The sequence below is a fragment of the Pelodiscus sinensis genome, chromosome 15 (genome assembly GCF_052426305.1).
Source record: "Pelodiscus sinensis isolate ZL-2025 chromosome 15, ASM5242630v1, whole genome shotgun sequence".
NCBI lineage: Eukaryota > Metazoa > Chordata > Testudines > Trionychidae > Pelodiscus > Pelodiscus sinensis.
The window spans coordinates 17,784,891-17,798,070 of NC_143066.1; the positions used below are offsets into that span (position 1 = coordinate 17,784,891).

At 41.7% G+C, this 13,180-nt stretch overlaps 1 protein-coding gene across 1 annotated transcript in view; it reads right to left on the minus strand.

Annotated features, from left to right (window-relative positions):
• The window catches only part of ERCC4 (ERCC excision repair 4, endonuclease catalytic subunit), a 34,654-nt gene extending 21,909 nt beyond the window's left edge, over positions 1–12,745 (minus strand). The window contains exons 1-4 of the mRNA XM_075899346.2: positions 12,509–12,745; positions 9,656–9,836; positions 6,513–6,708; positions 4,482–4,689 (exon numbers count right to left, since the gene is read on the minus strand). Coding sequence (XP_075755461.2) covers positions 4,482–4,689; positions 6,513–6,708; positions 9,656–9,836; positions 12,509–12,682 — 759 coding nt within the window. The 5' untranslated portion in view covers positions 12,683–12,745. The remainder of the gene's footprint in view (positions 1–4,481; positions 4,690–6,512; positions 6,709–9,655; positions 9,837–12,508) is intronic.
• Positions 12,746–13,180: the final 435 nt, after the last annotated feature.

The following is a 13,180-nucleotide window of genomic DNA, read 5'->3' on the forward strand; positions in this document are numbered from 1 at the left end:
CCGATAAGCAAATGCCTATTGGATAGTCGATGCACTAATCGACTAGTCGCTTCCCCCCCACACTTGCTATCAGAAAGAGGCAGCAAGGGGAGGGGAGGAGAGGCAAAGAGGAAGGGATGCTTGAAAGAGGCAGAGCCACATGGAGTCTGGGGTCAGCCCCAGATTTGAAAGGCTTTGAAATGCCACAGGGAGCACAGGGCCAGCGGGAGACTGCTTGAGTCTGGCCCCGTGCTCCCCAGCGCTTTCGCCTTTGAAGTGTACTTTTGCCTGCTACACTTCAAAGATGGAAACGTCCTTATCAACTAATTGAATATTCAATGCAAATTGCATCAACTATTCGATTAGCCAATTAATCTAAATTTAACATCCCTAGTTCCAGCTCTGGGAGGAAGGGGGAGGAGTGGGGATGGAGAGCAAATCAGGCAATTAGCAGCTCCTCCAAAAGCGCTATGAAGGAAGGGAGAGGTGTAGGAAGTGCGGGGCTCTGATGTTCCAGGGCACAAGGAAGGCAGCCAGGGGGGTCTGTGGGCCATAGGTGGAGCCCCAGTGGACTGAATATGGCACACACGTTGCCCGTCTGGTTTAGATATACCAGATCTACCACTTCTCCTTCATCCACAAGAATTGTTACCCTATTGGACAAAGCTATCAGGTGTGTTTGACATGATTTGCTCTTGACACATCCACGCTGTTACTTATGTCCTTATTATCTTCTGGATGGTTCCAAAGTGATTGCTTAATTACTTGCTCCATTACCTTTCCTGGTACAGAAGCTAACTGGTCAGTAATTACCCAGGTTGTCCTTATTTCTCTTTTTCAAGAAGGGCACTCTATTTGCCTTTTTCCCTCTCCCGCAGCAGCCTCTTATTGTCATGGGATAAGAGGGAAGATCCTTTCATGGACTGATAACTGGTTAAAGGACAGGAAACAAAGGGTAGGAATAAATTATACGTTTTCAGAGTGGAGAGAGGTAACTAGTGGGGTCCCCCCCCCAATGGTCTGTCCTGGGACCAATACTATTCAACTTATTTATAAATGATCTGGAGAAGGGGGTAAACAGTAAGGCTATGTCTACGCTACAGAGAAAAAACTTGAATTACATCCACGCAGCAATCGTGTTCTTTCAAAAGAAAAATCAAAAGAACAGAGGGGGTTTTTCCGACATTGGTAAAACTCTTTCTACGAGGAAGAAGCCTTTTTCAGAAAGAGCTCTTCTGGAAAAAGTTGTGTGTGGATGGGGAAGAGGGAGTTCTTTCAAAAGATGACAAAAGAGGAAAAAGCACAGGTGCCCTGGTGGCCACTTTGTCTATAGTAATCACAGCTGAAATGCAAGACAGTGTCTATTCAGTGTGGATGCTATCTTTTGAAAAAGCAGATCGCTTTTTTGATGCACTTTGGCTGTGTAGATGCTTTCTTTTGGGAGAAGTTTTTTCAGAAGATCTCTTCCGGAAAAGCTTCTTCCAAAAGAAGCCTGTAGTCTAGACATAGCCTGAGCTGGCAAAATTTGCAGAAGATACTAAACTGCTCAAGATAGTTAAGACCAATGCTGACTGCGAAGAGCTTCAAGAGGCTCTCGCCAAACTAAGTGGACAACAAAATGGCACATGAAATTTAATGTTGATAAATGTAAAGTAATGCATATTGGAAAAAATAACCCCAACTATACATACAATATGATGGGAACAAATTTAGCTACAACTACTCAAGAGAAAGATCTTGGAGTCATCACGGAGAGAACTGAAAACATCCACTCAATGTGAAGCAGCAGTCAAAAAAAGCAGAGAATGTTAGGAATCATTAAAAAAAAAAAAAAAAGGATAGAGAATAAGACAGAGAATATCTTAATGCCTCTATATAAACCCTTGGTATGCCCACATCGTGAATACAGTGTACAGGTGTGGTCGCCTCATCTCAAAAGACATACTGGCATTGAAAAAGGTTCAGAAAAGGGCAACAAAAAAATATTAGGGGCTTGGGAAGGGTCTCATATGAAGAGATATTAAAAAGACCTAGTCTTTTAAGTTTAGAAAAAGAGGAGATTAAGGGGGGACATGATAGAGGTCTATCAAATCCCAACTGGTGTAGAAAAAGTGAATAAGGAAAAAGTTATTTAACTTGTTCCCATAATATAAGACCTAGGAAGTCACAAAATGAAATTAATATGTAGCAGGTTTAAAACAAACAAACAGAAGTTTTTCTTCACTCAGTACACAGTCAACCTGTGGGACTAGGTCTTTAATAGGGCTCAAAAAAGAGCTAGATAGATTCATGGAGGTTAGGTCCATCAATGGCTATTAGCAAGGCTCGACAAACCGTGGAGAAATCCACTCGCTAGTCCCGAACCGTGCATGCGCCAGACCAGCACTGCGCCTGCACGCACCGCTGATGAACGGGGCCACCGGCTGAAATCTACTTGCCACAGGCAAGTAGATACATGGATTTGTTGAGCCCTGGCTATTAGCCAGGATGAGTAGGAACGGTGTCCTTAGCTTCTGTTTGTCTGGAACTGAACGACAAGACAGGAATCATGTGATAACTATCAGTTGTGCTCAGTCCCTCTGGGGCAGCTGGCATTGGCCGCTGTTGGCAGCCAAGATACTGGGCTGGACGGACCTTTTGTCTGACCCAGTGTGGCTGTTCTTATGAGCTTGGACCCCCCGCAAACAGGGGCTGCCGCCATCCCGCACTGCTGCCTTCGTATCAGAGGTAGCAGTGCAGGGTGGCAGGGAGCTTCCCGGGAGAGAGGCCGGAAGCACACTGGCTGCCAGCCCACCCCCGGAAATTATAGAATAGTCAAGTAACTGATAAGAATTCATATAGTTACTCAACTATTCAATTCAGTACACTATTCAATTACCCAATATAACATTCCCTATTGTATTTAGTGTAGATTTTCTCCAAATAAACCATAGCTGCTGGGAAAGGGAGAGACACAAACATACATACATGCATACTTATGTAATTTCACTTGAGCTGGCCTATAGCTTAATATTCAGTACACTATTGGTCAAAGAAGAAAGCACTATAATACCATCACATTTTCAGAACAGTTGAGCAACCTAGAGATGGGTGATTTCAGTATTTTCGTAAAACAAAAACCTTCTCTACCAGAAGCCAGAAAGCCTCATGTTAACATAAAAAGCAGAGATAATGAATTTAAGTAAATTGTCACAAAGTAAATGATCAAGTATGTGGCTGGACTCTGAAAAAGTACACCAACCAAGCTGCAAATTTACTACCAATGACAATATAAAATTTGGTTAATAACATACAGTAAATGGACACAAAACAAATACACCAGGGTATACGTTGCTTTCTTTGCATAGCAAGAGATCCTACTCATAAGAATATGCACATGTTGTCACGAAAGTACGGTATACTTTATTAGATAATGTTTAAGTAACCGTGTAGCTGCACAAAATTAATCAGTTCCAGTTACAAAAATACTCCCTATGGCAGGGCTGGCAGATAGCGCACTCCTGGCTCCTAGCCCCACTCTTGGAACCTCCTGACACCCTGCACTGCTGCCTCTGTATAAGAGACAACAGTGCGGGGTGACAGGTGGAGCCGGTCTGCGAGGGGAACCAATTTAAGCTAGCTCTCCCCAGCACTGGCTTCTGCCTACTCCCCGTGCTGCTGCCTCAGTGTAAAGCAGCCAGAGTAGGCAGCTCCATGGGAACAAGCGCGTGCCAGAAGCTGACTTAAAAGCTGGTTCTTGCCTCCCCCCCACCTCTTGCTGCCTCTGATACAGAGGCAGCAAGAGAGTGTGCATGTGCATGAAGTCGTTTGGATTATAAAATAAACCCAGGCTTATTTGTTAATCATTTAAACAACTATAGGCTAACATCCCTAACTGTCTCTTGCTTACTATTATGGGCATATTCTGAGCAGAAACTGTACAGACATCTTAAAATTCTATAATGCTAGAGTGAGTAAAGCAAAATATTTTACTGAACCAAATTCTGCTGGTTCAAGAGACAAGCTTTGGGATCTTCTTCCACCTTGTCTCACTAATATTCTGGGACCAACACAGCTACAACACAACATTCATTAGTACGCAGTAACAGATGGTAACTATAAACTTTAGTTTCCCATCTGATATAGCTAACTACAAAAATAAGTCTTTAAACATAATAAAGATTAAATAGTTTAGCTACATGGAAATAATTTAGCCTTTAATATGTTAAAATTGCCTATTAGCATTATATTAGCTCTTGTTAAGGAGAAAGACCTCAAGGTACTAAACAAACAGACCAAAAAGATGGTCCCTGACCCAAAAATCTAACATTACAATGGCAACAACACACAATCAACACTACAGATTACTACAGTTCTTAATTTGCAATGGATATACTGAAAGGTGAGGTTTTAAATTGCTTCTAATTTTTTTTCAGAATTATAACGGTACATTATTGTAGAGAACGCTTACTAGTAAAATGGCATGCATTCTTTACAGTTACATCATAGCAACCAAAATTTACCTTGTCAAACGGTTTTCCAATAGCATTTTCTAATGATAAATCTTCTACTTCAAGAGCTGGGTTATAGCGTTTGAGTTCCCTCAGACACACATTGAGGATATCCAGTATAGAGGTCTGGATGGTGAGCATAGCAGGGGTCATGGATACATGTATTTCCACCACTTCAGGTTTGTGTTTCTCTAAAAATGAATTCACTGCTATATGAAACCTAGGGAGAAAATAGCGTATAATTTATATGCGCAGTACAGAACCCTTACAGGTTTAGTGCCACAATTATTTAATCTATCTATATATTTTAGAAATGTGCATATGTCCGAGTGTTTGTTCGTGAACTCCTTCTAAACTATAAGAACTATGAACACCAAATTTGGTATGCAGCTTCCTCTTACCCTAACATAAAGCAAGGTCAAGGTTTGATTGTTCCAGGACAATGGGATGTGCCTGGAACTCAATTGTTTCTCTCAAAATGGAAATGGAGGGGTCTGGTAAGGAGAGAGTTAAACTGTGAATGACCACAGGAGACAGCAAGTGCCCCAGCTGAAAGCCACTGGTTAGCAGTAGCATACACCATGGCTTGCCCTGAGGAGCAGCTACCAGTTGCTGTGCAGCCCCACAGGGAGCACTGTGGGCTGTTCTCTGTGCCCACCACTCCAGAGGTGGCATCAGGGCAAAACCAGTGGCCAGGATGTGCACCCCTCCACCCTTCTGCTCCAGGATGGCCTAGGAAAAAGCCAGGAGCCAGGACTTTCATCACCCCCCCCCCCCCCCGCCCCAACCCAGACCCAGGCAATGCCAGATATGTCTTCTAGTAAATTCACATAAGATAAGGTTTGGAATCAGCGCAAATTAAATCACCAAGCTAACTGAAAAATATCCTGTGTTCTAGAGAAGCAAGGGTAGTTGCCAATGTATACAATCAGTCAAGAGAAGCTATGCTTTGATCACAAACGTATTAATCCCTATTGTCAAGTATCAGTAGGGCAACAAAGCTCATAACACATAAGGAAATGGAGAATTACTGGATTATACACTAGAAGCCCAGTTATCAGGTCTAATCAAAACTCCATATAAACTGGAGAATGGGAAAATACAATTCTGCAGCACCATCTATTGGCTACAAAAAAAGATCATGCATTTCTGGCCATGGAGTCCTGGCTCTTCTGTAAATATGGAGAGCCAGTTAAGTGGAGTTATACTGTATTCCACAGAATAACTATGGATGGGTGAAATCCTGCAATCCAGTGGAAAGGAAAAATCCCCTGGAGCAGGTAGAAGAAAATTATATCTAAATCCTGTATAGCCCAAAAATCCACCAACCAATCCTGCAGAACCCCAGCCCTCCATATAAGTAACAGGACCCCCTTATATTACTCCTTTTGGCTATTCTGTGTCCCTGTACATTCAAGAGAATTAATGTTTATAATGGAGTATGGCATGAGGAGCAGCTGCTCAAATTGTGTGCACCCCACCCTGCCCCAAACTTAAGAACACATTTTTCTGATCCATTGGGGCTCCAGTTTTCAGAACGGATTCAATGATTTAGGAGAGAGAAACATTTTACATGGCCATTGCTCACCTTTTTGTGCCGCAATTAAGCCCATTTCTGCTCTTCTCTACAACTAAAACAAAAGCTTTTCAAGATACTGCTGAAAGTGGCATGTGATAGAACAAAGAAGGAAAAGATGAGTGGACTACTTGACAAGGGAGGGCTAAATGAAGAAACAGTAAAGTGGAGTACAACAGATGACTTTCCTGACCAATGGAAAAAAATATTTTCTGCATTTTCAGTGTTCATTGTCTCACCTGGAACTAGATAAGAGGTTCGGATTCTATTTTGGGCTTTGCATTATGAGACCTAATGCAAGTCAAACTGTGTGCTTCAAAGTCAGATGTTATATAAACATTTAAAAGAAGATCTTAGCTTTCGATTTAGAGCTGCATGTTGAAAACATAAACCTATGAAAAACTAGTACAATCCAAAAAAAATAAGACAGTTAATAAAACACACTGCAAAGTATCAAGACCCCTTACCTTGGCCATAGATAAAGTTTCCATACAAAGAGATTTCTCATCACTCTTTCCACATGACAAAAGCCAGTATTAAATGCAATGGCATTGTCTGAAAAAGCTTTGATAAACCCTTCCTTGTTTTTCTGGCGATAGAGTCGCAAGATAAATGCTTCCTGACAAGACTCAATGATTCTGTGTGCTTTGTATACCAAAATGCCTGGAAAAATAAGAGGTTTTCAAGTTATGCAAATGAAGTTAAAATACTGTGTGTATTTTTTCCACAAGAATGTTTTAGTATTTTCATGTTTTGCCAATTAGACAGCAAGAAAAATTCTTCTATCATATGCTGCAATCATGTAGGTAGGACCAGTCTAAACAATTCTTAAACTCCCCAAAATATCCCCTCCCCCTGAATACTACAGCTTTCTTCATGAGGCATCTTTATACAAAATACACTAATACGGAAGTGGAAAGGAGACAAAAACGGAAAACAGTAGAGCTTAACTTGGATTCCTAAGAGTTACATGAGAAAATTTTGGATGTTAACTTAAGCATAAATTTAAAATGCTGGTAAGTTAGAAGTTATCACAGAATTATCAGACTAAGGCATTTTAAAAGGTCAAATTTATCTATAAAATGTTGTTATAGAATTGAAATACCTCGTGACATTTTATTCAAGTTTCTCTAATCAAAGGACTTCTGGAGATATTTCTTGAGCATTTTTTCTATGATTTTCAAAGCTATATGGATTTGAATGTAAGAAGGACCCACTATGACTCTAGTCTGATTTTCTGCAAAATACAGGGCATAGAATTTCACCAAGGCAATGTCTACGCTACCAAAAATGGTATATTTAACAAGGGTTATTAAAATGCTGGTTATCTGAGGGTCCCATCAACCTAGGAAAAACCAATGGACAATAACAGTAAAACTCAAGTTTTTAATATTGGTAGTTTTGTAGTGTAAGGCAGTTGGTCTCACATTTCTATTTTGAGTTAAAGATGATTAGTACTTCTTAAATAAAAAAAATTGTTAAGCCAATCATGGTAAACCAAGCCTGTGTGCCTGAAGATGTGACAGTATTGTGGCTGGGGGCAATGCCGGTTAACAGAGTGCTGGATAACAAAGATTTCACTGTAAAAAGTCTCTTTTCCTAGTGAAGATAAAGCCAGATAAGCTATAATATAACTTTTAGAACATCTAGCTCTTGGTTAAAGGACTTAAAGCTCCACAGATTCCACAACATCCATTAATCACTCTCCCATTTAAAACTACTGCATCTTCTTTCTAGTGTGAGTTTGACTGGTTTAAGCTTCCAATCAAACTTTATTAGTAATGATTTTATATTTTCTTCCAGTTGATTGATAAAGACACTGAATAGCACAGGACTAAGGACCCATAGGAACCTACTAGAAATGCTGCCACAGGATTCCCACTTGAGACTTTGGGGTGTTGGGATAAACAATTGCATGTTTTCTCTAAAAGATTTGCTCTAGTTCAGCCATAGCTATGGGAGTTGAAACAGGAATTAATTCAGGTTAAGTCCTCTGGCCTGTATTATGCAGGAGTTCAGACTAGATCTCAATCTAAGCATAGATTATAAGGCCTCCTAAATTTATAATCTATACTTAGATTGTAAAATATACAATTTTTTCCATAAGAGAAACATTTACATTGTTTACATGTCTAGAGATATTAGATATATCAAAAAATGAACTTCACATACTTTTTTCTCTAGAATTATTCCAACTTTTCCCTTATACCAAATACCATTTCTAATATTCCACAGATGTGTATAGCAAGAAAAAAAAAAGCTATGGTCAAGGGAGTGAACAGCATAAAAAAATACTGGGTCATAAATGATCAGCAAAGGATTAAATTGGTGTGCTTTTGGGTTTTTTCCCCCCCTCTACAGAAGGCCTAAAAAGACAGAAGTTAGGAGGTTCTTATTCTTCAAACTAGAAACATAAAATATGTCGGGACTCATCTATCCTGGTTTTGTGGTAGGACTTCACATAGTAGGAGCTCTCCCTAGTTTACTGAATGAATGGAATATTGAATCTGTATAAAAGAATCACTTTCTCCAAAGTGATCATTAAACAGTTATGCACTAACATAATCTAGAATTTTTATGTCTAGCTAAAAATTCTTTCCCCTTCCAATTGTAGGAGTCTTGTAATTATTTAACTAGTTCTTGAATCGCTGTCTTCTAGGACAGACAACATCTGAAATTCGAATAGTAATAAAAACAGCAGAACCCCCCCCAACTCTCAAGTTTAAATTATATAAAGCAGTATAAAAAGCCACAAACTTTTAAAATCACCTTTAACACTGACATTTCATACCATTAGCATTAATTTACTGCACAGAATATTCTTCTATCATCCAAGATGTTTCAGGACAAAAAAAGCCTTCTTATAAAAAGCAGTATATAGTAAGAATATGTAATGAGTTAGGATTGTGATCTTGAATAACTTATTATTGCATAAAAGAATGGCATGTACGTTTGATTAACCTATCAAAAATAAAATTTACAATTTCCAAAGAGCTTAATGGAAAATAGTTCTCCACATTTAATTCATTCTCTAAATAAGGAAATGCAGTCAGTCTGAATTAGGGGTGCTAACATGTAACCTGTTCACTAACCAGCATCTCAGCCAGGCTCGAGTAGCCCCACGCCCAGCACAGGCAGACGTTGCTCCAGCCTGGCCAGGCCTATTGCACTGTGCCACAGCAGGCCTGAGTAGGCTATGGCACAGTGGGCCCTCCTGGGAACAGATTAACTTTTTAACCAGTATTTTACATTCTTACTCTGAATTGTTATATTTCTTACAGCAATGGAATATTTTAATAGTTATACATTTTTTTCCAAAGTGTTTACTTTGAAAAGACATGAGCATGGATTACCAAGATTTTAATAATAATGCTTAAAATTTCAAACTTTGTAGCTTAAAATTAAAAGAAAGCTTTTAGCAAAAAAAGCCAGTAAATGAAACACGACAACAGCTATACATTTCTTCTGTGTTACTGCAACTTTCTCAAGGCCTAATTCTTCAGTCTTTACACTGGACTACCTATACAAAAAGGTTGCAAAACTGTGTGTAGAGGTAAAACAAAAGAAGAATAAATAGAAAACTCTTAACTTGCCTTCACTAAACTCTTACCGGTAATAAGATTTGAAGGAATTCTATCAGTCAGGAAATCCACCACAAGAATTCTACTTGTTGCAAAGAGGACTCCACCTTGTGTGTAAACTTCATATCTACAGTTGTTTGTAATTTCATTAGTAACACGTCGAGGAAGATGAACAACTCCATCTGACCTCAGTTGATCAATAAAATACTCCTAAAACAAAACACAATATTTCACAAGAGTAAGTGCTTTTAATAAGATGCAAAACCCCAGATATTTATTTATTGTTGATTTTTTGGGAGCTGCCATAAAAAAAAAAAATCTACATACCAGTCATGAGTCATGAGTACATGCAATAAATATTTTTCCGGTCATGTATTATGGGTAACATTTTGAAAACTTCCAAGTGACTGAACAGCCTGTCTTAATTTTAAAAATAACTTAGATAATTAGAAGGACTGTCTTTCTGTTCTGTTTATACAGTGATTATCACAATGGGGTCCTTATCTATGAGTGGTTCTACTATCACAATACAAAGAATGCATTTCACTACACAGCTGCATTTGAGCAGAGAATAAAGTGACCTGCTTGTGCAGTCTACCTATCTCTTGTTAACAAAAGAGTTTTAGGATCTTCACGATGAAAAGCCCTATATAAATAAGGTCACAATCACATTACTTTGTGGTTATATATTATGATACTACATTTGTATGGGACTCCTCATTCTGAAGGATCTCACAGGTCTTAAAAAAGAGATACACAGACTGAGACTTTATCTGCACCACCACTTTCGTTGGTCAGGGGTGTGAAAAAAACCACACTCTTGATCAACTTAAGTTTCACCCGCAAAAGTGCTGGTGTGGACAGCACTATCAGCAGGACAGGTTCTCTTGATGGCACAGATAATACAGCTAATTGGGGTAGTATAATTTTGTTAGCAAGAAAGCAAAATGCAGCTATATGGGAAACCTTATAGTGGCATAGCTGTTCTGCTCATAAGGTATGTAGTGGAGACACAGCCTGAATCAATGGTTTTCAATCTTTTTTGATTTGTGGATCTCTAAATTTTTTGAATGGAGGTGTGGATGACTTTGGAAATCTTAAGACAAAATCTACAGACTACTGGACAAACAAGAGTCACTTTATTCTATACTGATATCAAACTGTGTGGTGAAATGTAGTAACTAATTAATAGCAAGCAGCATCGTTACACAACATAAAAGGATAAGAAGAATATTTATTCAACTAAAACTGAAGGGGAAATCTCCATGGGTAGAATGCAATTACCTGGCTTTAGAACATTTCTACTCTTGCAAACTGCCACTCTACTCATCCAAGGAACTAGGTTTTGCCCACAAGAGCTCATGATACTATATATTTGTTAGTCTCTAAGGTGCTACAGGACTACTTATTGTTTCTTTAAAGTTACAGAGTAAAATGGCTACCCTTCTGAGACTTTTTTACAAATGTTTACAGATAGTTAGTAAGTCAGGTAGCTAACGGAAAAACAAAGTTTTTATTTGATTGTTCCCTAGTACTTGGGCATAGTATTTGCCCAATTCCGTTCAACATATGTCTCTACCAGTGAAACACAGACTTCAATAACCATGGACCAAAATAGGTATGAAATAGTGTAGTTGAGTAATAGATAAGCAAAAGCTTTAGGTTAATACTATAGACTACACGCATTTCCCTCTCTCCCCATACCCCCGCCAGTAAATTTTTTAGCAGGCTGGCCAGCAACCTATCCCTGCTGTGGCTCTTTATTTAAAGTGTATTAGGAGCTCGGTGGGCAGGCAGCCTAGCTCAGTTCCGGCTCACGTCAGATCCAGGAGCTCAGACTCCCCCTTAAACGGGCTGCTGCCACCCTGTGCTGCTGCCTCTTTATCAGAGGCAGCAGCACAGGGTGACAGGCAGCTGGTCCACAAAGGGAGGTGGTTTTCAAACTGTCTCTCCTTGCAGACCAGTTTCCACTTGGCACCTTGTGCTGCTGCCTCTGGCAGGGGGCTCCTTGGGAGTGAGGCTGCCAGCTCTGCCCCAGGGACTATAGAATAGCTGACTAACCGATAAGCATACAGGAGGTTACACACCTAGTCAATTAACGGATATTTAACATCCCAACCAAAACCTACAAGAACTGTCAACTCCAGCGATAGAGATGCAGCCCTGTTAGTTCTGTCTTTTCTTTCAGCTAGACCAGACTATGTAGCACTTTAAAGACTAACAAGATAGTTTATTAGGTGATGAGCATTCGTGGGCCAGACCCACTTCCTCAGATCAATATGTGGAAGAAAATCGGCACAACTATATATACCAAAGTGATACAATCAAAAAAATGAACGCATGTGAAATTGACAAATCATTTTTTTTGATTGTATCACTTTGGTATATATGGTTGTGCCGATTTTCTTCCACATATTGATCTGAGGAAGTGGGTCTGGCCCACGAACGCTCATCACCTAATAAACCATCTTGTTAGTCTTTAAAGTGCTCCATAGCTCTGTATTTTGTTTCAGTCAACTCCAGCGGCACAGTCTCTCTCCCACCACGCACCTGAGGCGTCGGTTCACTGCCGGCTCCTCAAGCCAACTCCCCCTCCCCACCACAACCAGTTCCAGCGCCACGCTGGTCGATATGCCAGGTCTGGAAACGGGCCGCCCCCTGACAGGCCCGAGGAAGGCGAAGGCGCTGCGCAGAGGGGGACACGCGGGGCGGGGTGGGCAGGAGGCGGGTGTGTGGGGGAAGGGTTTCAATCGCTCCCCGGGAGGGGGACTGACCTCGTTCCCCGCCCCCGGGAGAGGGAGGTGGGGGCAGGTCGGCGCAGTCTCCCCCGCCCCCAGGCAGCGACTCGCCCCGGGCAGCAGCCCCCGCCCGGCGGCCCTCACCTCCTCGGCGGGGCTGGTGTTGAGCACTAGCACCAGGCTGGCCGGCTCGCAGTAGAGGCGCAGGAAGCGCAGCAGGATGCGGTCGATGCCCAGGCCGCGGGCGCAGATCACCAGCCCGTCCTGGTGGAAGAGATCCAGGAAAACCTGGTTCTCGTGCTCCAGCGGCGCCGCCATGGCGGGCTGGGCGGACTAGGGAGAGCGGAGCATGCGCATTAGCTGCAGCGAAGCCGCTGCCCTCAACCCAACGCCAGGCGAAGGCTCCGAGTGCTAGCGCCGCCTGCAGGCTACAAGAGCCGCAGGGCAGCAGCCCAGCTCCCCCGCCCCGTGGGACGCACTCAAGGTGCCCAAGGGTCTCACTCTCCCCCGCCTGCTTTAGCCGGGGCCGTCGGAGGCGGCGGTAGCTCTGCAAAGCCCCCAGCTGTGAGCCTGAACGAGCCGAGGGCGAGGAGCCGTCCCTAAAGGAGAAAGGAGGCAAGTGACTCACTGCCCCAAGCCACCCTCGGGAGCTGAGATCCGTCCAGTCTCCTTGCAGCGAGGCCACCCCCGAGGTTCAGGAGACAGGTCCCAAGGGCACAACTGTTTTAACGATGAAACCCTGGCCTTGGGGTTTGGAATAATTTACGGGTAGGAGACTCCTCACAGCGTCTCTGTGAGAGGGGAAGAGAGTGAATG